The sequence below is a fragment of the Protopterus annectens genome, chromosome 11.part0 (genome assembly GCF_019279795.1).
Source record: "Protopterus annectens isolate FY-2018-M chromosome 11.part0, PAN1.0, whole genome shotgun sequence".
Lineage (NCBI taxonomy): Eukaryota > Metazoa > Chordata > Ceratodontiformes > Protopteridae > Protopterus > Protopterus annectens.
This window is the reverse complement of record NC_056745.1, coordinates 226877983-226900965: the sequence shown is the minus strand read 5'-3', so window position 1 is coordinate 226900965 and position 22983 is coordinate 226877983. Positions and strand designations below refer to the sequence as shown.

The 22983-nt window shown below is 41.0% G+C and overlaps 1 protein-coding gene across 1 annotated transcript in view; it reads right to left on the bottom strand.

Moving 5' to 3' along the window:
* Positions 1-13842, bottom strand: part of SOCS2 (suppressor of cytokine signaling 2) — a 392915-nt gene extending 379073 nt beyond the window's left edge. Inside the window, exons 1-2 of the mRNA XM_044087648.1 lie at positions 13219-13842; positions 11882-12187 (exon numbers count right to left, since the gene is read on the bottom strand). Of these exons, the coding sequence (XP_043943583.1) occupies positions 11882-12002 (121 nt within the window). The 5' untranslated portion in view covers positions 12003-12187; positions 13219-13842. The remainder of the gene's footprint in view (positions 1-11881; positions 12188-13218) is intronic.
* Positions 13843-22983: the final 9141 nt, after the last annotated feature.

Here is a 22983-nt window from a genome sequence, read left to right as displayed (position 1 = left end):
GCATGCACCAGAGCGTCTCTTGGAGTTTCCCCTGGAGGGGGGATTAGAGCGAAGAAATTGACACATTTGGTGTTTGATGGAGATGCAAAAAGATCGCAGCAGGGTTGCCCCCATGTTGCGAATATCTGCTTTGCTACTAGTGGATTGAGAGACCACTTGTACGGGGTAAGAAGGGTGCGGCTGAGCTTGTCCGCTAGGATGTTGGTCCTCCCCGGAATGTGCGTTGCAATCAGAAAGCGGTTGGAGGAGATCGCCCATTCCCACACTCTCATGGCTTCGCGGCATAGAGGGTAAGATCTGGTTCCCCCCTGTTTGTTGATGTACCAGACCACCGACATATTGTCCGACTGAATTGCAATCTTTCCTGTGGGGAGGAGGCCCTGAAGTGCTTGCAACGCCAACAGCACCGCTCTCATCTCCAGAAAGTTGATATGCAGGGAGGTCTCTGTATTGTTCCACGTGCCTTGGACTGTCCTGCCTGAATAATGCCCCCCCACCACCCGAGGCGGGAAGCGTCCGTGGTCACCGTGGCGAGAGGGGGAGAGCTGCAGAAGGCAGTATGGAAGTTCGAGGCTTGGAGCTACCATAGTAGCGCCCTCCTGCAAGCCTTGCTGATAGCAATGGGTTGGTGGAGAGGAAGGGATAGAAAGGACCATTGCACTAGCAGAGTCCATTGCAGTACCCGCATGTTCAAACGGGCGCATGGAAGGAGCGTAATCGCTGCCGCCATGGAGCCTAGTGCCCCCAGGACCAATTCCGCTGGTGAAGCCTCTGATTGGAGGATAGCCCGCACATGAAGTTGTAAGTTCCGGATTCTCTTTGAAGTTAGGAAGGCTCGCAAATCTCTGGTGTCTATTCTGGCACCTATGAATTCTATGACCTGCGTTGGAGCCAGTAGAGATTTGCCGACATTGATAGTAATGCCTAACTGTGGGGCTAGACGGAGGAAGAAGTCTCTGGCTGAGCAAAGTAGATGCCTTGTTGGTGCGGTCAGGAGCCAGTCGTCCAGGTACGGAAAGACCTGTATTCCCTGGAGTCTCAGGTGGGCCGCAATCACTGCTAATACCTTGGTGAACACCCTGGGGGCTGTGGTGAGGCCAAAGGGAAGGACCCTGAACTGGTAGTGACTGGCCCCCAGCCAGAAGTGAACGAACCTCCTGGATCGTTTGTCCATTAAAATGTGGTAGTACGCATCCTTGAGGTCTATGGAGCACATCCAATCGTTCTCCCTCAAAAGGGGGAGAATAGATTGAAGAGTGACCATCCGGAATTTTTCCTTGGTTACTGACAGGTTCAAGCTGGAAAGGTCTAGGATCGGTCTCAAGTTCCCCATCTTTTTTGGCACCAAAAAGAGCCTGGAGTAGAACCCTAATCCGAGCTGGTCTTGGGGGACGGGCTGGATGGCTCTTTTTCTTAGCAGCTGCTGAATTTCTGCAGCTGCGGCCTCCCTCTGATCGGGTGGCACATCGGGGAGATTCTTGGATTTGGGGACATGGAGTAGTGGTATTTTGTACCCTCTGGATATAATGCGAAGCACCCAGCGGTCTGTTGTGATGGACCCCCATGCCGCTGGGTGTTCCGAGAAGCGCCCCCCGACTGCCTCCAGAGTGGAGCAGCCGGGCAACCCCTCAGGGCTGCTGCGCGGGCCGCTCAGAGAAAGGTTCTCTGGACCCAAAGTTTCTCGGAGCCCCTCTGCCCCTGGATCGGCGTCCTCCCTGTCCACCTCTGCCATGGTAGGACTAGTTGTCCGGAGCTGGTTGGGAATGTTGTGATTTTCGGAACCACATCTTCTTCTGACCCTTTTGGTTCCTCGAAAAGGACCGCTGGGGAGCAGAGAAGCGGACTCCGATGGCAGACAACGTCTTCCCGTCCTTCTCGCTCTGGACAAGTGTCTCGCGAACTGTTTTGCCAAATAGGGCAGAACCATCGAAAGGGGCGTTCGCGAAGGACGCTTTAAAGGGCTCCGCAAAATCGCAATGACGGAGCCAGGCCTGACGTCTCATGACTAGGCCTGCTCCGCTAGCCCTAGTGGCTCCCTCTGTGGCATGGGACAATAGCCGCATAGAGGTGTTTGAAATTGATCTCAGAGTGGCCATTCGGGTGGAGTACAATTGTTTGTCATCCTCCGACATGGACTCAGGGGGGGATGCAGCGTACTCTTTGATAAGATCCCGCTGCATCCTGATGACATGTGCCATATAGTTCAGAGACCTTACCGAGAAGGTCGCTGAACTAAAGACTCGCTTCCCTAAACGGTCCATCAAACGGGACTCTTTGCTCGGTGGATGGACTGAGGGGCTCTCCTGAGCCAATTCCCTCTTCGTGGCTGCCGTCAACATGGCATCTACGGGGGGCCCCTTACTCCAATGTGATCGGTCTGAGGGGGGGCTAAGAATCCTATCCGGGCATTTCGGTATTGGCTCCACGGTGTCCGGATCCTTCCACGCCCTGGTGGTAATGAGGTCCACCAGTGGGTCGGCTGGAGGGGACACCCAAGAGGTAGACGGGCCTGCCTCGAATGCCTCCAGAAACACGGACTCGTCAGAGGAAGACTTGGGGGCAGACCACCCACCTCTGATCCTTAGCATCTCCATGATGTCTCCAAAGGAGACATCCTCAGAAGCGATCTTGGGGAGCCTTCCCCTTCCTCCAAGTCCGTGTCCTCGGTTAAGGACTCAGGGGAGTCCACGTGCCTCCTTTTGCACTTATGCTTACGGGGAACTTCCTTGGGGGGACTGTCCGAGGAGGCCACGCCAGCAACATCTTGTTCCAATGGAACCATCTGTGACATCGAAGCAGGCTGTCCCTTTGGCCGGGTGATGGAAGCCTGGCCCAGCAGAGAGGAAGTGCAGGGAGGAGCCGATGCAAGGACCGGGGGTCCGGATGCTCTCAACAGAGCCCTCTCCACAACATCGAAGGCCGAGGGAGAGCCACTCTCTAATGGATCCAAAAGTCGGCTCCCACTCGGATCCGATGAAGGGATCGGAGCCGGTGCTGAGACCGTCGGATCCAAGGGATCAGTGGGCTCCAACCTGGATGGAGCCGAAGGTACACTGAATCCCCCGGATCCGAAGCTCAGACCACGGCTCCGAGAGGTCGAATCCGACAGGCTCGAGGGCAGGGTCGGATCCGAAGTACCAAGTACTGTCGGTGCCGACCCACCCCCGGCTCCAACGCTGCTCGGCTCCGAACGCTCCGAACCCGGATAGCGGGTCGGAGAAGGAGCAATAGGGTGGAAAAAAGGTGTCGAGCTCCCCCCCTGGGGGGGAGGCAAGAGCACTCCCATCTGCAGCTGGGCCTGGATGAATCTTCGCATCATCCGGTCCAAGTCTGCATCGGATAAACTAAAAGTAGATCTCGAAGAGGCCACCGAGGCAGGCCTGGAATGCCGCCTTGATGACCTCGACAGAGATCAGGTCTCCTCCTCCTTGGCCCCGGGGAGAAACAAGGGGATCGGAGCCGAGGAGGAGGAGACCTAGAAGCAGTGGAGGGAGAAGCCCGCTTAGCTGGCGGGGCCAAAACGGAGGTCTCAGCCCGCCGCTTGTGGTGCTTCTCCCTCCGTTTCTCCCTCCTGGCCTCCCTGTCCTCCGACACTTTAGTGGGAGTTTGAGTCCCGGACGGAGGCAGGGGGCAGGAGTGGCAGCGACCACAGGCTGTGGTGGAGCCACGGGAGCAGCAGAGGTAATGGAGGCCGAAGCCGAGTCCGGGGGTAAAAGTCCCGCAAGGACCAGCTTCGACCTCCGCTCTTTCAGTGCCCTGGGGTTGCACGCTGCACAGATGGTACAGCCTGACGTAACGTGTTCAACCCCAAGGCACCGAACGCACCGAGTGTGGCCTTCAGCCGGGGAGAGCTTATGGCCACACTCGGTACATTTGGAAAATATGGCTTTTGGGGCCTCAGCCATTTTTTTAAAGAAAAAAACTACACACACACACACAGGCCCCAAAAAGAAACACAACACACACTCACAACTAACGACCAGCGAAGGGAGTGGGAACTAATTAAGAACAAATAATAAGGGAGCCTAACACTTACACACTTTTTCTTAATTAATTTAACCAAAAAAGAATAATTCTGACAGGAAAAGTACAGATAAAAGTAGTAAAATTCCACTTAGCTGACGAGCTCAAAAGGATCCAGCCATCCACAAGTGCGGCAAACTAGATCTGAGGTCATGGAGGGTTAGCAGGGGATTATGGGTGAAGGGAAGAGCTAGGAGCTCGGATCCAATAGCTTGAAACAAGTTGCCGGCTCGGATCCGATATCGGATCCGTAACCCACAGGTTGCTGACAAATGAACATCCTACTTCAGATCATGAGTTTCCCACTCCCTGTTGTGATGTATCAAGCATATCAAGCATATCTTTACATGTTTGCAAAAGGTACATAAAAGACTTAGGATGTATAATGCTCTATTACTGCACATCACACATTGACTTTAAACAAAACAGTACAATCCACACTACTAAAATGACATAATATATATCCTACATGATTGCAGTCTTGTACAAAACAGCACGATCTCTGCCCTAAACGTACAATCACACAGCACTAAATTTGCATAAAATATATCCTACATGACTGTAATTTTGTTCATAACAGCATGCTATGCCCTAAAGGAAAAGAAACAAAATAAAACATGGTACACTGATGTTACAACAAAAATTATGAGCACAATTACACTAGAATGAACACCATACCTGGTTTAGGTTACAAAAGTGAACACAATGCTTCAAGACTACACATGTTTGATGGTCTATTTACATATTCCAAAGAACAAAATGTTTTAATGTTCTATTCAGACACACTTGCCTGACCTGAAGCGGTGCAGTGCTACACCATCCGATGACATGGAATAAAGAGCAATATAAACAGAATGCTTAGATGACTTCAGTGCACGGGAGGGAGACTTATCAGCAACAATAACATTTTCAGATTCATTAAATGCAAGGAAATATACACAGGCTGGTTTCTACAAATAATATAAGCAGCTATTTTAGAAAGTGAGTACTTTCTCTCTTTATTTCAACAAAAAAATAAGAAAATTAAGTTTTGTGTTCATGCTTACAAAATTACAGGTGATCTGGTTCACATGTCTGTACTGTTCTGATTACTCTGCATTACAAGGCAATCAATTCATGTAGCTCCATATCTGCTTAACACACAACATCTTTATTCAAAGTTTTGTTATGCTTGATGCACGCAACCTACTAATCACATTTCCTGCAACCTTATAAACAAATGCTTAGGTCTAGAGAGGAAGTGCTACAGTGCATACTGGATGGCTGAAAATGTGTATACTCCCCATTTCGTACCATTAAACCTTTTCTCTGTACTTGACCATAAAGATAAGGTTTACATTACTCAGACAGAATTTCACCACACCTACCTAATACAATTTTCTTGAAACAGCCAAGGTAAATAATACTACAGTCAGCCGACAGGCATGTTTTCTCCTTGACACCAATAAAAGTATCATCTTGTATTTATGTATTCACCCTAGACATTTTCAAATTATGTCAAAATTAAAGTTAATTTTCACAAAATAATCGCTTGCCAAATTCTAACTGACCAAGCTTGTATTTTCAGTGGGACTGCACAAAGTTCACAGGTACTACAGGACTCACCTTTTTTTAGAGGATTAATATGTGGAAGTAGAAAAAGGATGAAAAATTCAAGCTAAAAATATGTACAGCTGAATTCTTATAATATGTACAGAGAGATAAGTGACTGAGAAATATGCAAAAAACAAGCCAAGTAGGACTTTACTGCTTATGTGTTAAAATGTTTTCTTGAAATTTAAACTTTTTTGTACTTAAACTTGAATAGTATCATTATGACAGACGAAACATCTGCCATCAGTATTAACAAAAATACAAAATACTTACTAAACAAGCCTTTTACAAAAATTGTCCCCATCCAGTACTCTACAGCAGGGGTTGTCCACATGAGGGCTGAGAAAATGGTACAGGTAGTGTATGTATAATCCTGAAGAAAGAAGTGAGTGATGGTTAAAGAGAGAGACACAGAGGCGCTCATGATGGAAACATGCAGTCTCCCTTTAAGGAGCAACAGAGTGTGGAACAATATCATCTTTTATGAAAGGAATTACGAAAAAAACAATATAGGGAGAGTTTTTCTTGGTTGCAGAATTTTTTTTTACATGGAATAGGTTTCCATAAATAGTGGTGAATTAAAAAACTAAAGCTGAATTTAAGGCAACAAGGGCAAACATAAAGCAATCCTGGACAAGAAGAAAAACAATGTCAGGAAACAGCTCCAGCTTAAGTAATGAGTGGACTTAATGGACCCACATATAACTCACACTAATATACACTACACATTTCAAATTTGTATGGGAAAAATCTGTCTTTGCACCATCAAATGTGTTACTAAAAGTGTATTGGCAGCACATGGCCTATCAGTTTATCAAGCACAAACTGAAACCTTACACCTGCAGCAACACTTCAACCATTGTGATACTGGCCAATAATACCCTATCCAATTTTCAACAATAAAAAACTCACACTGTTATTTTCTTTTTTCTCTTATCTGTACTTGGTTTGTTTTTAGCTCTCTAATCCTTCTCTCTCTCTGCACCTTTGTTCTAAAGGTTAGAAACAGAAGGTAGGAGATAAGTCTGCAACTAAATTTCCATCATCTTAATTTTCTTACTATTCCAGCAGTTACTGTACAGGATGGACTGTTAACAAGCTGATCCCTCTAGTCCAAGGTTCAATTCCCTATTCCAGCAGTTACTGTAGAGGATGGACTATTAACAAGCTGCTCCCTTTAGTCCAAGGTTCAATTCCCTTGGCTCCATTTGCCTAGTGTTCACTGAGCAAGTTACTTAACCAAACAGTGCTCTGAGGGAGTTGGGAAACTTGAGCTACGTTCCTTGTCGATCTTCTGCTCAGCATGAGTGTCAACTAGTTATGAACAAACGGAAGACGAAATGTAGTATGATACACTTCACAGGTAAATTTGTAGACTATTAACGAACCCACTTCTTCTTCTTTCGGCTTTTCCCGGTTAGGGGTCGCCACAGCGGATCACCGTCTGCTCATGACTGGCAGTGGAGTTTTGCGGTGTCGAGTTGCCAGCCCGGTGCCTAACTTTGCACAGAAGGCACACACATGCACACACTCACACCTAGGGCCAATTTAGTGTGTCCAATGCACCTACAGCATGTCTTTGGGATGTGGGAGGAAACCGGAGCACCCGGAGGAAACCCACGCAACCACAGGGAGGACATGCAGACTCCGCACAGAAGGCACGCCAGCCGAGGATCAAACCGGAGAACCTCTTGCTGTGAGACGGCAACGCTAACCGCTGCACCACCGTGGCCGCCCACTATTAACAAACCCACTACTTGTTATTTATTAGTATTGCTTGTGACAACATACCAAAGGAAAGCCACCAATGTTACTTCTTAATACCCTTTATTACTTAAGACTTAACTTTACTTCAACTACAGAAGTACTCAACTGTCCAGAAAACAGATAAACCACTTTCTTTATGACTGATGGATATCAAAGACTGGCATCACTGGAATAAAATGGAATAACTACAAAGAGTATTGATAACTTAATATATTGAAGTGGCTTTTACTACCATCAAAACATTTTAGTTACAGAAAAACCTTGTGGTTCTAAACTTTAGGCTACTGAAAGGCTAGATGTGTTAGTACCTAATTGCCCCGTATGCAGTTTCTCAACCAGAAAATATGCATTTCCTATAAGTACATTTTTTATGGAAATTTTTTCAAAATTACATAAATATCAGTGCTTTATAGCAATTATGTTAAAAAAATACACTGAAAACAACAGTAAGCAGTATCATTCAAACTCAAATGCACATTTAGGCTTTCTGTCCAATAGAAACCTTTTGAGACAGACACGTTTGACTGTATTCTATAACTTCTAATTCCTTGTACAGGAAGACAAATTTTCCAAGAAAATCTAGATAAAGAAAATGTTCTCTGCAACGTACTCCCTACAAAATAAAGCCACCTAATCCCCTTACTGGCAATCCCTTGTCCATCTACCTTCACTCAGTCCAATAAGGAGACGTACTCTCCTTCATTTACCCTGCCAGCCCAAAATGTCATACACACACACCCTTATTACCACACTGGGTAACACCACCTTAATCACAAAGCCTCTCCTTAACTATCTGTAATCCATCCCACTATAAAAGAACAATGCTTCCATCGCACAAATATATCTAAGGCGCACTCCCGCTGCCATCTCAAGTACCACGCTCTCCTTAAAAAAAAACACACAAAAAAAAAAAAAATGCCCCCCACCACCATCAGTTACCTCAGACTTTTAAGAATTATACTTCTTTAGCCTGCTGAGGCACTAGAAGGGAGGCCATTTGAACAGGCACTACTTGAAGGGAGGTAATGTCTGCTGAGGGGAACAGCCCTCAAATGGAACAGATAAATGCAGAGGGAGGGGAGAAAGCAAAGGCAGGTCATTTTAATCAAAAAAAAAAAAAAAAAAAACAGCAAAAGCCATTGTCAGCATGACACCCCCCACCCCGGACACCCTTAAGATCCATGGCAGCCCCAACCCTGAATCAGTGAAAGTCCAGTGGTGGAAGGAGGAGCTGGCAGACCTGAAAATATGAAGCAAAAAGGGAGGAAAAAACAAGACCGTGTGCTAAAGATATAATATATGAACAACCACCCCAAAGATGCTGCCTCTCCCAGTTTTGATGGTCTCTGACCCTGGTTTATCTTTTGATGGTCTACGACCCTGATTTATCACTGTGTCCAAAGATTACATAATTCAACCTGTCCATCACTTACACAACTTTTGTCTCACCAAAAATATGACCCCACTTGAATGGAAACATCACAGTTAAGCCAATCCCAAAAGCAATAAAACAAGAAAGCACCAAAGACCTTCAGTCCAATTTCAGTACTGCTTACACTAGGAAATCTCTTTGTAAAATTAGCCTTCACACAACTGATTGATGCACTAAAAATACAGCATGAGCTTACCCCATCAACATTTTTTGTCAGGAATGACAGTCCTCTGATGGCATTCTTTCTCACATAAACAAAAGCCTCTTGGCAAGTACACTAATCATCGATCTCACCAAGACTTTTGATCTGGCAGCTCATGAACTAATAATGAAACTGCTCTGCAGTGGAAGAGGGATTTCCTTTCCAAGGTCCAAATCAGGTACACAATTTCTCCATCCCCTTGATGAAGGAATGCTGTGGGAGATTAACAGTATCTCCTATTTTGTTCTTCATAAACTCCAACAGGCCTCCCTTAAATCAAAACTATTCTATACACATATGGTATGGTCATCTAGAGTCAAGTCATGCTCCACAATACTAGAAAATAAAATTCTAGACTTTGCCCTCCCCTGTAACCAACTTAACAATAAAGTAATTCTTAATAGCACAAAAACCACTGCTTTTTTGGCACTAGAAAAAGACTCTCACAAGCTCTAACACCGGAGCATTCTATATTACAGACATGAACAAAACTACTATACACTTTAAATACATTGGAGTCTACCTGAATCAGACCCTCAATTTCCAATACCACATCAAAGCAGACAAAATAAAAAGCTAGACAACTTATTTTAGGTAAAAACTCTGACTTAAATATTTCCTGTTGACAGAAGACAAATGTACATGCCTGAAAAAGCCCATCTATTTCTTCTTCAGATCTCCCAATTGTCAGAATACTTAAGCTGCTAACTTCCCAGAATATCTCTTTTAGAATCATCTCATCCATTCTACATAGTTATTCAGCCTTACTACTTGCTTTCACCTCTCTGCTCCCTTTTTCCTTCCAAGCATACATCTCAACTGTCCAGATTTTTTCCCTCATAATTTTGGTCTGTTTCTCATAAAATCTATGTTTTTCTGCAAATCACTGGGATGATCTGAGGATTGAAATCACTAATTAATGACATACATTTGCAGTTTAGACTTAATATTCTTCAGAAAAATGCATGTTAAGGCAAATTATGTTATTCTATCAACTTCTGAAGTGCAGTACTTAAAGTCCCTATTTTTGGGCCTTTGCCCCCCCATTATGTCAGGCTTTGTCCAGATTTCTTGCGCTAAGAGGTTGAGAGGTATGATTCCAGTAGCTCTATTTCTTTTTCAGCCATCTCTCCTGCTCCCATTATATGTACATGTTTTAGTACAATCCGATATTAAAAAGGAGCGGCCAAAATAGTATGCAAAAGAAAACGCTTATGCTATAGCTGCATCTCTTCTACACGCACCATATTCTCCTGAAGAAGAGATCTACAGTGCACACTATTCAAAGTGCGTAAACGTAGTTTGTGAATGCATTTTTATGTTTAGTGAAATCCTCTTTATTATTGTAAAATATAACTTTTTACTGACTTGATACTCTTTCTGGCCTGAACCTGAAATGGTTCGTCTGGATCAGTGTCCTGCTACGATTATCAACTGCAAATAAATGATGAAAAAAACAAACCGAGTAACAGTACTGGACATGGTGCTTGAGGAAAACTGAATCAAATGGCGCAATACAAAACGCCCCGCTGTTTAAGAATCTAATGTGACACAAACAACATTACAAGCATTTAAACCAGTCAGCATAAGTATTTGTACACATTTATAGTAAATATATGACAAATAAAAACTACTTCACATATCCTACACAGAAAAAATAAATAAAACAGAAGCACAAAAGGACCCTCTGGCGTTCCCTACATGGAACAGTCATCTCGGTCAGTGCTGGACACATCGTTTGAGGGCAGACTTTTGACAGACATACCCTGAACTGGAACATGAATTAGTTTTGCTTCAAATGGAATATGAACAAATGAGAAACAGTCCTGGTAAGGTTTCGCTCTAAATCTAACCATCGTTTATTTACTTGTATTCTAGTCTACCCAAAGTTTCATCTGTCTTGTAGTAAGAAAAATTACTGTCAATGTCAACTAATGGCTATTAATTGAATAACTGTCAGGGAAAAACAAAGAGTGATGCACAAGCCTTTAGGAAAGATGAAGTCTACGGCTAATCGGCAAAGGTAACACAATCGTGCCACTACTTTCCTAAGTTTTTGCATTAGCTTTCTTGTGCATCTTCTCTTCGGATTTAGTGATTTAAACTGTTTTGACAGCACACAATGTAGTCACGAAGACAATGGTCGAACAATCATTCGAGCAACATCTGACAAGTGATTGCATTATGTCGCTATTGCAAAAAGACCGAAAAAAAGCCGTGTTAAGCAAATTATACGCATGCATCTTTTCGAAAAGACTCTACAAGCAGTAACTAACTTCATGGGCAAGTTCGAACCAACCAAAGGACCTAAGTTACTCGAAAACTTTCGAGTTATTATTCATCCTCTTTATGGGGGGAAAAACTACAACTGTAGTAAGGCCACAGTAAAATCTGCCAGTCTTATATGTTACAGCTTTCTGCTACTTCTGTTTATTTGCTATACTCTCCAAAAATGCCGTTTTCGAGCCTATTAATCTCTGAAATATGATGCAAAAATACAGCCAAACGACTAGAAATGCTCGCCACTAACAAGAAAGACAATAACCGCATCGTTTGCAGCCATACCTCTCAACTACTGCTTCCACAAATAGTGACGAAAGAAAAATAGGGGAATGAACCCCACATTAAACACTGCAAAAGCTGATGGAAAATGAGGATGCGTATCAACGTGTTTTCTGAACTAAATTAAGCTTGTAAATGTAGTGCTTCAATATTTACTAATCCACCACCTTTTCTCCAAAATAATCTAATATTTTAGGGGGATCATCAGATAAAAATAAATAAATCAAAATTAGAAATACCCCAGAATCAGAGACGGTTGAGAGTTAGGTTTGTATGACCAGGTTTGCAATAAAATTGTTTACCTGTCCTCTTCAGCTCCTTCATGGCTACTGCAACACGGCTCTTATCCGGATCTAAAACGCGGGCTTCAGCCCCAGGTCTGCGCTCTATGGACTCCGTGGAATCTCCAGACTGGCAGGTCATTTGGGAAAAAATATCTCTACTGTCAAATTCTTAGAGGAGACACTTCGTGCCAGTTAAATCCACCCACACTTTCGATTTTTTGGGATAGCCATCACAGGTTTAAAGTAAGGGTTTCCTTAGCCTTAGTCAGTCTTTTCAAACAGAACCGTACTCTTCTGGTTTTCTTGGGGAGGCAGCTTTCCCACCTGAAATATAATTAAAATAGAATACAGTACTTAAAATGCATATTCTCAGTAACTTGGTCTTTATGCTTCCCCTTTGAACATTTTAGTGATGCATATCAAAATATTAAGCTTTCGCTGGAAAGATCAGCACAAACTCGCGTTTAAACGCAAAAGTATGGAAACTACAACAAAGGCCAAAGGTTCATTTTTACGCATTAAACTCTCAGCGATTGCATAACAACGACACCAGAGTGCATATTCTTCGTGCTAAAAATGAGAACATCGATATTCAAAGTATTTTCAGAAGATATGCTCAATGCAATTGGTAGTGCTTTATCTGCTATAAAGGGAATTCTGTGCGCATCGCTGCCATTTTAGTGCTCTTCATATTTACATACACACTGTTGATTTTTATATATTTTTTCTCTCCTAGTGCGTCTGGATAAGAATGATTGGTGCTGGCCGTCGAGGAACTCGAGCAGCAAAGCACGACCCGCCTTCTAAGAACCCAAACTAACTCCCTCCTCCCACCATATGCAGCTGCAGCATAGGGGAGCTATGAACTGACAAAGGATCGCGCGCTCTGCGCACGCTCACTAGTGAGAAAGGTACACTGGTTGCACAAACACACGCGGACACATAGTAACGTCTGCATACCTGACACACCAGCGCACTCGTGACAGTGGAAGGAAATTTTACAGCAGTGTCGAGTGCTAGTTTATTGATATCACTAACTAGTAAAATCTGAACAACAAATGTTCACAACATAATTTCTCCCGAATTTATTACAAAATATGTAGTGAAATTTAATTGTGAAAAGTGTAGAGACATTAAACTACCTCATGTCAGGTGCAAGTCAGCAAATACCATACGGTGGTTGTTATAGTTCTTGCTGGGGGTGATAGGATACACACTCAGACTAAACATGTATTTTAAAATAACTGAATTCACAATTATGCAAGCTGTCAAGAGCACACATACACACGACGATGGTCATTTACACGTGTGTATCCACACACGCAGAGCTGCCCTGCAGTACCCCAGCCCCTTACCTGGCGATGACGGAAAGATCCGCCACAGTGGCTACCGAATGTCTCCGTGTTTGTGATGTAGGAAAACCCCTTTGATGGGACAAACTGGAGGTAGCTGTTGGTATCTTGTGACAGAACTGTGAAAGAACAGAACATAAGCGACTATGCAGGCGCACCCCCCCCCCGCTCCTCCCGGGAGGGGCTACCCAAGACGATGGGCGGGGACGGGGGTGCAGCTGGGGGGGGGGGGGGTTTGGGCAGGCTTCCGCACTGTCGGTTTTGAACTGGGAGACTGGAGACTAACTGGATTTGATATGGTATCTATTGCGCTTGCTTCGATACTGTTTACTGCTTAGCTGAGCATTTTGGGGTTAGAGTAGGTCACCAGGCCCAATAACTCAGTGACAGCAGAGCTTTAAACGAGGCGACAAAACGTACAAGAGTCCATGCGGTGAGGATAAACAAACACTACTGACAGCCGTCCTGCTCGGAAGCACCAGCGGAGCTATGAGGTAGCAAGAGTTATAAAAACATTCCTCAGCCTGCAACGTGCAAATACTGTTTTACCACCAGGGAACAAAAAGGCCGCTTTCCAGGAACTTTCCAGGAATCGTGTGCCACGTGACCACACATCAGCGCTGCTCTTTCTTAAGGTAGCTCCTAACTGAGACTGGCTCCCGTTAATTCTGAGCAGAAACGCCAACATAATGTACACAAATGTGCCCTCGCAGCGGCAGTTAAGCCAGTCATCTGTGATGTCTTGCGGTTTGAATTTACAGCTGGTAAATGTAATTTATTATTTTGCAGAAATATAGGAAGAGTATTTTGTAAGTGTGTGTGCGTGCAAGGGTGTTTTGATTGTATTCTTCATACCCTGACTTAATTTAAAGCACTGATGTTAAATTGGATTATGTTTTTTTTCAAACATTAATATGATATGCATAAAACACAGGTCACCAGACACAGATGTTTCAAAAACTCTAAATTGTGATAGTAATTATTACTTCAGTATAATATAAGGTGATCAGTATACAATAAACTAATGGAATCACAGTACCATAGTATATTATCTCTTCTGTTGCAATATCATCCCGGTTAACACGTTCTCATTTAATTAAACAAAGGAAAATAGAAATACGTCCTTAAAAGTGTCATTTGTGTAATGATTCAGACTTCATAAAATACTGTACGGGGTAATGTATCTCATGGAATTTTTATACAAACATCAACCCCGCCTCTGTGGGTTCAGAGGAAATAAACCAGCAAGCACGGTGGAAGGTTGCGGTACAGTGACGCAGCTAATGACCCCCTTCCTCCCATTCAGTATTATATTAACATCTAGTAATGGCCGTTTCCCTTTGCTTAATCATGTAAATAAATACATACACAAATAAAAAGAGAGGAAACAGTGTTTCTCCACCGACTGGGGGTTACTGCAGTTAATTGCAGAGAGGTACAGCTATAATTATGCCTTTTTTAAGGAGGCGATCAACCAATATAACTTAATGTCTTTAATGTTGATTGTTGGATGCTCTGCGCAGGAGCTGGCATGAGGAGAAGACTACCTCAGCCAGGCTGGAGGGCGTTGTACCTGGGTGCGGGTGACATCTCTACAACCGGTACACTACAAGAGGGAATTTCACCTAGCTCCATGACAGCAGAAAGTTAAACCTTCCTCGGGCTACGTATCAAGGAACTATATCTGTTTATTGCGAATGTAACCCTATCACGTGCAATATTTGTCCGCGGGCCAGGCAAGCAGTATATTTAAGCACACCTGCAACCTTACCTTTCCAAGCTCGTGAGTTATGCTGAGGTTGTAAAACCCACAGCTGCAGCAGCTTTTAAGGATCCCAAGAAGTACAGTACTTGGAAGCTAGATCCCGGTGAGGTGACGATAGAGATGCCTTTAAACAACCCGTATCTAGTATGTACATGCAGGAGTGGCCTTAGGTCAACTGGTGCCCTAGGCAGAGGGAACACCGGCACCCCCCTACCCATACCTCTCAACTGTACCTCATTACGAGGAACATACCTCATTTGGGGGTCTTAAAACGTTCATGTTCCTCAAAGTTCCTGGAAGTTCCACGTTGAAAGACTTTGTCACACATTCAGTGTTAGGAATTTATTTAAGTGAAATCCATGGTAAATAGAAATGAATCATATTAATTCATTAAAATAGCTTCTTTATAAGTAAAACCAGCATATTTAACCATTTACTGGCCTTCCTAGTTAAAACTGTTGGTAAGCCATTAGTATGTGTTCTACATTTGCCCATTTGTTCCACATTATGAGGGCTAGTGTTCCTCATTTTGGAGATGGAAGGTTGAGAGCTATGCCCCTACCACACCACCCAGTGCCCCCATCCTGGTCTACCTACACCAAATAAATACTGGTAAAGTGCCCCCACTAAAGCGGCACCTAGGCGGCTATGTGTACATGTGCATACTGCATCACACAGGAAGGGGGTTGCTACAGAACACAATTACGTGCACCAGCCCATAAGCCCCAACACCAAAGATAAAAAAATAATATTTCCCCTAAAGACAAATATAAAGTCACCGGGAATTCTCGGGACTGCTGTTTGATTGCCATTTAAGGTTATTTGGAAAGTCAACGTTGTTTACGGTAGTCCCACCCGTTAATCAAAAAAGAAATCTAAATAAAATGCACCTGTGGTAAAACAGTATATTCGTATAAGTGTTTTCTTTACAGTTGCATTTTAAGCGGGCTCATGCTGGCATAAAACAGGTGTTGTCCCGTTTTACAGTATTCCCATTAAGAGTGTATACGCTATGCGTCTTCACAGTTTTTAAGTAAGGTAATTAATAATAAGCATACGTTTTAACTGCTGTTTTGCCGAGACGGGCGTTTTGCATTTATGCCAGGGGATGTAGTAATTTTTTTTTCTGTGCATAAATGCTGGTTATCCATCGTGTAAGTGTTCTAAATCATACATTAATCATTTGGTATTTATAATACATCATTAGCAAACAACTAGCACAAGTCTCAGCAATCGCTCTCCCTGATTTTCAGGGATGCCCATGCTGTGGCTCTAAATGCTGCTGTTTTCCTACTAAAAGTAGAGATGATTTGAGAAAAGTGGTGGACTGCACTCAACTTAATTCCCAACTTCACTTACTTCAGAAACTACATTCACAATCTATTATATTTTCAGCTGCCTAAGTTAACGTTACCGATATTTAGAAGAGTCCCTGATTTGGGAACTTTGCACGCAATTATTTCTGTTTTGACCCTAGAATTAAACGACTGAGACCTCTGGCATCTGCTGATGTATCAGAATCACATTTATTGGCCAAGTATGCACACATACAAGGAATTTGGCTCCGGTTTCAATGACTCTCCAAATATGAATTACATAAACCACATACATACAACTATTAAGAATAAGACAAACGGCATAGCATTGGATTATGTATTCAGAATCCTTTAAAAACAACTTTAAATCAGATAACTCAAACTGGTTTGAATTAAAGTACTGCTCATACACCGTAAGGGCATAGCTCTCGGCTGTCCCTGATTTTGCAGACAGTTCATGATTTTTGCCTCATACTTTTTGTCCTATCCCCTTTTTTATTTTCTGGTAAATTACTACGGATTGCAGTAGGCCATTAATGCCAGACAGAGTTCTACAGTTCTTATTGTTCAGAAAATGCATGCTGATGGTTGATGCAAAACATGTTTTCTATTAACTTTTTGACCGAATTAGAATACTGTTTAAAAACTGTCCCCATTTTGCATATATAACTGGAGAGCCTGTGTGGTATTATAAATTCACCAGACCTTTCCTAGCATACGCAGCTACCTCTGGACATCATTGTTAACCACAGAGCAGTAATATGACGTTGACGTATTGAATGAAACAGTAAATAATCTTAAAAATCTCATGCATGTCAAATTGCTGGTAAAATTGATCATTTTTGGCACTCGCTGTTCCAAAGCATTGCCTGAAGTAGTTGTTTACCTGGTGTATGCTATAGTTTTGTAACCAAGAACTTGACATTTGGTGTTTTCTGACTAAGTAATAAAACTTGCTAAAGAAATAAAGTATCAGTGATGACGCTGGTGATGTAATATGACGGCTGTTTTGAAACCTGTTAACAAACATGGAATTTCCAAGAATTTCTTTCAGTTTTATCAAGAAGCTGTGGGAGAACTATAAGTAAACTCGCTGCGGTCCACATTTCTGAGAAACGGTTAGGCACTTTCCAGGAACAATGTTTTCTACAGCAGTCAGTCATTATTCAGAGCCCTGCAACCTACCAGCTTGGTTGTCTTGAAAGGCTTCAGAAAATAACGGAAGTGATTTTTGCAGTAAATCACACAACTATGATTTTCTGCATGGAATTCGAGGTGCTCAGCACAGATTGCTTCATAAGAATATAAATAAAAATACTTATCTTTTCCTCTCTCTCTTTCTTACGTGCGTGCAACCGGTCCCTGCTTTTATTAGTAAGAAACATCGAAAACTTAAGAAGAGAGGTTAGGTAATTTTCATCCAAACTAATGTATTAACTATTCCCGCTCTGACTATACCTCTCATCCCCCTCAGAGCAAGAAATCTGGACAAAGCCATCAATAAAAGTGAGACAGGGTCCCAAAATAGGGACAAATTTTAACCATTACCCTTACAAATTTAGAAAGGTGATAGACTCGACGGTCTTGTATTAGCAATCATTTTCTGAAGGGTATGAAGTCTGAAACTCAAATGTCTGTTATTATTTTCTAACTTCAATCTTTAATGAGTTGAGAGGTATGGCGACTGTTGACAAGCATTGCTTGGTTGTGCCACGTTTCCCCTTTAGTGGTTTGAACCGCAAAACTGACTCTAAGGTTTTGTTGCCCCCTTGAAGTGCCGAGACAAAAGGGGCAGAGGGCATTAATAGACAACGTGATAAATTGAACAACCTACCTATTGTTTTCTGTTAATTATTGCATTTTCATCTGGTTACATTTAAGGTAGAGCGATATATAATACAGAAAAATAGGGACGTAGCCAAACATACTCTTTTGTACCCAGCGTAGAAGTTTCACTAGGGTCGCCATCTTTTCCAATGCCCAAAGTGGGGCATTTTTTGTAGAAACGTGATATTTTGCAGGGTATAACATACCACGTCCAGTGCAAAGGACATAACTTCACTTTTCTGCCAAAATGAAAGTTTATTCTTGTAGCATTTTAGTTGCTTATCCTATTTCATATAACATGTAAGTGTCTCAGATATAAACAGCGGTTTTATGCAACTATTAATGACAACGTAGGAATATTTTTGTCTTAAAATTTCAGGACATTTGCTATTTTTTAGTCCCCCCCCCCCCCCCCCCCCCGCGGGACACAACTGCCCAAAGAGGGAAAGGAGCTAACACTGTTTTTCCTTTCTTTTTCTTTCTCTCTCTCTCTCTTTCTTCAATGCCAGAATTAAACATTACAACCGTCTGAGCTAATGTTTGCTTAAAGGTCGGCTTGTTTTCTCGCAATAACCTCTTTGTCATTGTAGGAGGCAACAACAGTAAAGGGTGCATACCCTTACTAAAGGTGTAAAGATAACACTTGAAAAGGCAATATAATAAGGAGGTTGGAGTGTAATTTGCTGGCTACATTTTTAGCAAAAAAATATATAACCTCTTTTTAGAAACTAATTTGCTGAAGTGTGTCCGTTGCTGGCCTCTTTTGCCATTCTAAGAAGAAAGTATAGTTATCGAGGACTGCTGCTGAAGTCAAGACGTGCTTTGGTTTGTTATAGTAATACTAAACGTGGCCAGCAGGGTCTTAGCTTCGTTAGACCACCACATGCCCGTGCAAGCAATGCCTACATAGACGCTGACAGGTAGACTGTGTCACCAGATATCATTTTTATCTTAATTACTAAAAAAATAGAGATGAAACAAGAGGCAAATTCAACACTACCGCTTTACTCTAGTACACTAGTGCTCACAGTAGGGACGCTTTTATTTCCAAGAAATTTCCCAAACAGTTGTCAAATAGCAAGCATTTTCCTAGCAAGAGAAATGTGTTATTTTCTCGGAATCTCATCTTAACATGAATTTTCCAAGAACTGTCATTCTGCAGCAAGGAATTATCGTTAAAAGAATAAAACGACACTAGCCGATGTCACTCTACAGGAATTGAATTTACAAGTCAGAATTTTAAGTTTTTGTGGAGGGAGGTGGTCATCTTCATTTCTAAAAACCCTGCGTTTGATTTTTAACAATGGTAAAAATGCAGTACGTTTGGATTTATGACAATAAGTAAGTTGTATGTATGTAGTTTAATGTTCTGTACGCCTTAATAATATTTTTTTCCAGCTGCTAGCTCACTTGGCTTAACGCTTACACAGCTGGAACCAGTACACAGTTTATTTATATTTACCGATGGGTAAAATGCAGGGATTGCTGTTTTAAGACTGTATTTCAAAGTTTTGATAAAAGCTCTCTTAATTAGAAACGTTTCTTAAAGAAACATTTGGCTTCATCAACTTTTATTGCCAGTGCTGTTTAAATTGACTTTTAATGCATTTTTAACTCTTATCACGATTTTATTAACGTCAGTGTATATTTCTATATATAAACATCATGTAATACTTGTTTTGCAGAGCCCTACTTTCACTGTTGTTTAAGCATCCACATAAACTTCAACCTTTTAATGTATTTGTAATAAAGTTGCTTTGTAAAGCACACAGTACTAAGTCATATCTAAGCCATTAATTAATTGTTAATAATTATGTCCTGTCTGCTTTCATGACGCAGGAGTTGCTTTCATCAAATGTGTTTATCTACAGTTTAAATTGATTATTGCTTTCTCAGATACGACTTTCTTCATATAGATGTTAATTTTTTTAACATTCAAAACACATTTGCATATAGTAATAACAACATATTTCTAAATCAGTATATGTTTTTTTCTTGGTTCTTTTTCATCCTAAGTTTATTCAGCTTGTTTTAAAATACCCTTCGTTTTTGCGTCCTGTTTTCAAAACGCTGTCAACTTACATTTAAATCAATTTCACGGATTTGTTTTTTGTTATGAATGCACGTGCTTTTTATGTAATTTGAATTAATTACTTTTTAGAATTCCTATTTTAATTACACAATTGCACACGGGCTATGTCAAACGAAATTTGTTTCATGGGCCATACTTGTCTTGGTTAGAATTATTTTGACTGCCTATGGCTAGGACTTCTACAAAGAATAACACTACACACTGGAGTCTTGTTGTCACCTTTAACTGCTCTCTTGTGTATATGTAATACCTATTGCCTTTCACTGTCAACCTTAAATGCAGGTAAGTTATACAGAGAGAAATGGAGCTGGTAGAACTTTTGTCTCCCAAATGTGGAACAGCTCCCCAAATGTGGGAAAGCTTTTATGAACAACAGTTTTAACATGGAAATCTGTTGTAATATACTTAAAATGTTTGTTTATTTAAGACTGTGATTTAGTGTTTCGTACTACTTATTTTGTGTAATACTCAACACTGGATGTGTGAGGGACAACATTTTTGTGTGCAACAGAAAATTTGCTTGAAAGAACAATGCACTTTTTTATAATTTATATTATTAAAAATTATGGGAAAAAGAAAGAACATTGGCTGATCCTCAAAATAAGATAGCGACGGGAGGCATTAGGAATGTAACCAAAAATATTGCATACATTTCTCCAGCTGTTGCCTACTATGTCTTCAATATATATATATATATATATATATATATATATATATATATATATATATAACTTTCAGCTGCAATCTCATACTACTAGAGAAAATGTTATTTTCAAAGGAATGTTTCTGTCTCGAACCAAATTATGTGCAGGTCTTTGTGGCATACATTAGTTTAGAAAGTTTTAAAATATTCTGCCCTTGGTAAGCCACCATGTTTCTGAGAGATATTAAAAAAATGTACGCAGTTAAATACAAAGAGTATGCCAGGTCCCTTGTATTAGATACATTTGATTTATAGATGTACACATATAGCTTTGTGTGTGTGTTTATAAAGCATGCCCAACTGCTTTGATGCATTGCATATATTACAGAAACCCAGAACTACATAATCTAAACCAGAGTGCCTTATTCAGTCTAAGAAGGGAACACACAACTACATAACTTCATCTCCACACTACCAAACTGAAGCAAATATTCTGATATCAAAAATTGCATGCAGCCATACCTGTTAAGTATTTGCTCAAAAATCAGTCATAGCAGAAAATAATGAGGGACAGAGGCCCAAAATCATGGGCAATGTTTAAGTATTATTCTAGCCCACTTAGAAATGTAATAGAACAAGAGTTTTTTTTTATCAAGACACATTTTCAGAAGAATATCAGACATGAAGCTGTTACCCCTGGCATTAATGACTGACTGTAATACTCAGTGATTTATGAAAAAAAATATGTGGGGGATTGCACAAAATATGACAAAATCATGGACAGCTAAGAGTTATACATCATATCTTTGTGCAGGGTGGTGCTTCTTTAGTGATTAATCATTTTCAGTTACTTATCTAATTTTAGCAATAAAATAAATTCCAGTCCTGCAAATTGTACCTAATATATTTGGACTTGGGAAACGTTTATACATTTATGTAAGCAATATTAAATGTATTCAGGTGTATACATGCAATCATAAGAGTTTGCAGCAGTTCCTACAGAATGCTTAAGAACATTAATAATAATGAAATTAAGATTAAAACACTTTTAAAAGAGCACACGAAGAAAGCAAACAGATGCATTTTTTACTCCACCTAGACAAGAGGCTATTTGCTAGTGCAAGTCTTTCACCATCCACACAATCATTTTATACTTTATGCTGCAGTCTGTCATTATTTCAGTTACATTTTGCTCATTATAGTATAACATGCTTTTGTACCCATGAAATGAAAATCTTATTATTTTGTAGTTTAAGTCATTTTTTTTGTCACCTGAAAAATATGCTGTTTAATTGTATGTCCATGTTATAATTCATTGTTTATTGTTAATTGTTTTGTGTTGTCTTTGTGAACTGGGCCATGTAGTAAATAAAAATAAGATAAATAAAACTAAAAACACATACACAGTATTTGAGTAGTTATTTTCTAGTGTGGATGAATGCAGTTTTTTACTCATTTGCCAAAAGAAAAAACTATATAATAATATATACATATTTAACAAAAGGATCAGATTTACTTCTTGTAAAAAGGTCTAGTTACACAAGAGATGCACAGTGGTTTCTTGTTAAGAAAATCAAGATTTGAATTTAAACCCAAGATTAGACTAATAGGCAAGTGAAACTCTTGTGTAAGAAGCATTAGTCACTGACTGTTACACAATTTGGAGTGTTAGTTTAAGACAAAAATGTTCACTGAAATAGGACTTCTCAAGCCAAAGACAAGAGATGTTAATTAGCAGTTGTTTTTTTTTTATTTTCAAAGGGTAACCTTTTTCTTTGAAATCCTTCCTTGATTTGTATAATTTTGCTTTGCTTTCTTGTTCCTCACACTGAAAGTATCCAAAGCTTATAATGAGTAAAAATCTGACAGTCCTCTTTACACTGTGGAAAAAGCGCAGTTATAAAATTCTGTTATCTGTCCATAATTCAATGGTGTCTTTAGGGATGACATACTAAAAAAGCACCCTAATATGGTGTTTCTTAAATATTTTTGAAGTAACACTCATGTTATTACTAGACTTTTTTGTTTAATTTTGTATTATTAAAGTAAATACAGTTTGAAGCACCGTTTATGCTATTAGTGGACTTTTTTCGTCTAAATTGTTTAATAAAGTAAATCCAGGTTT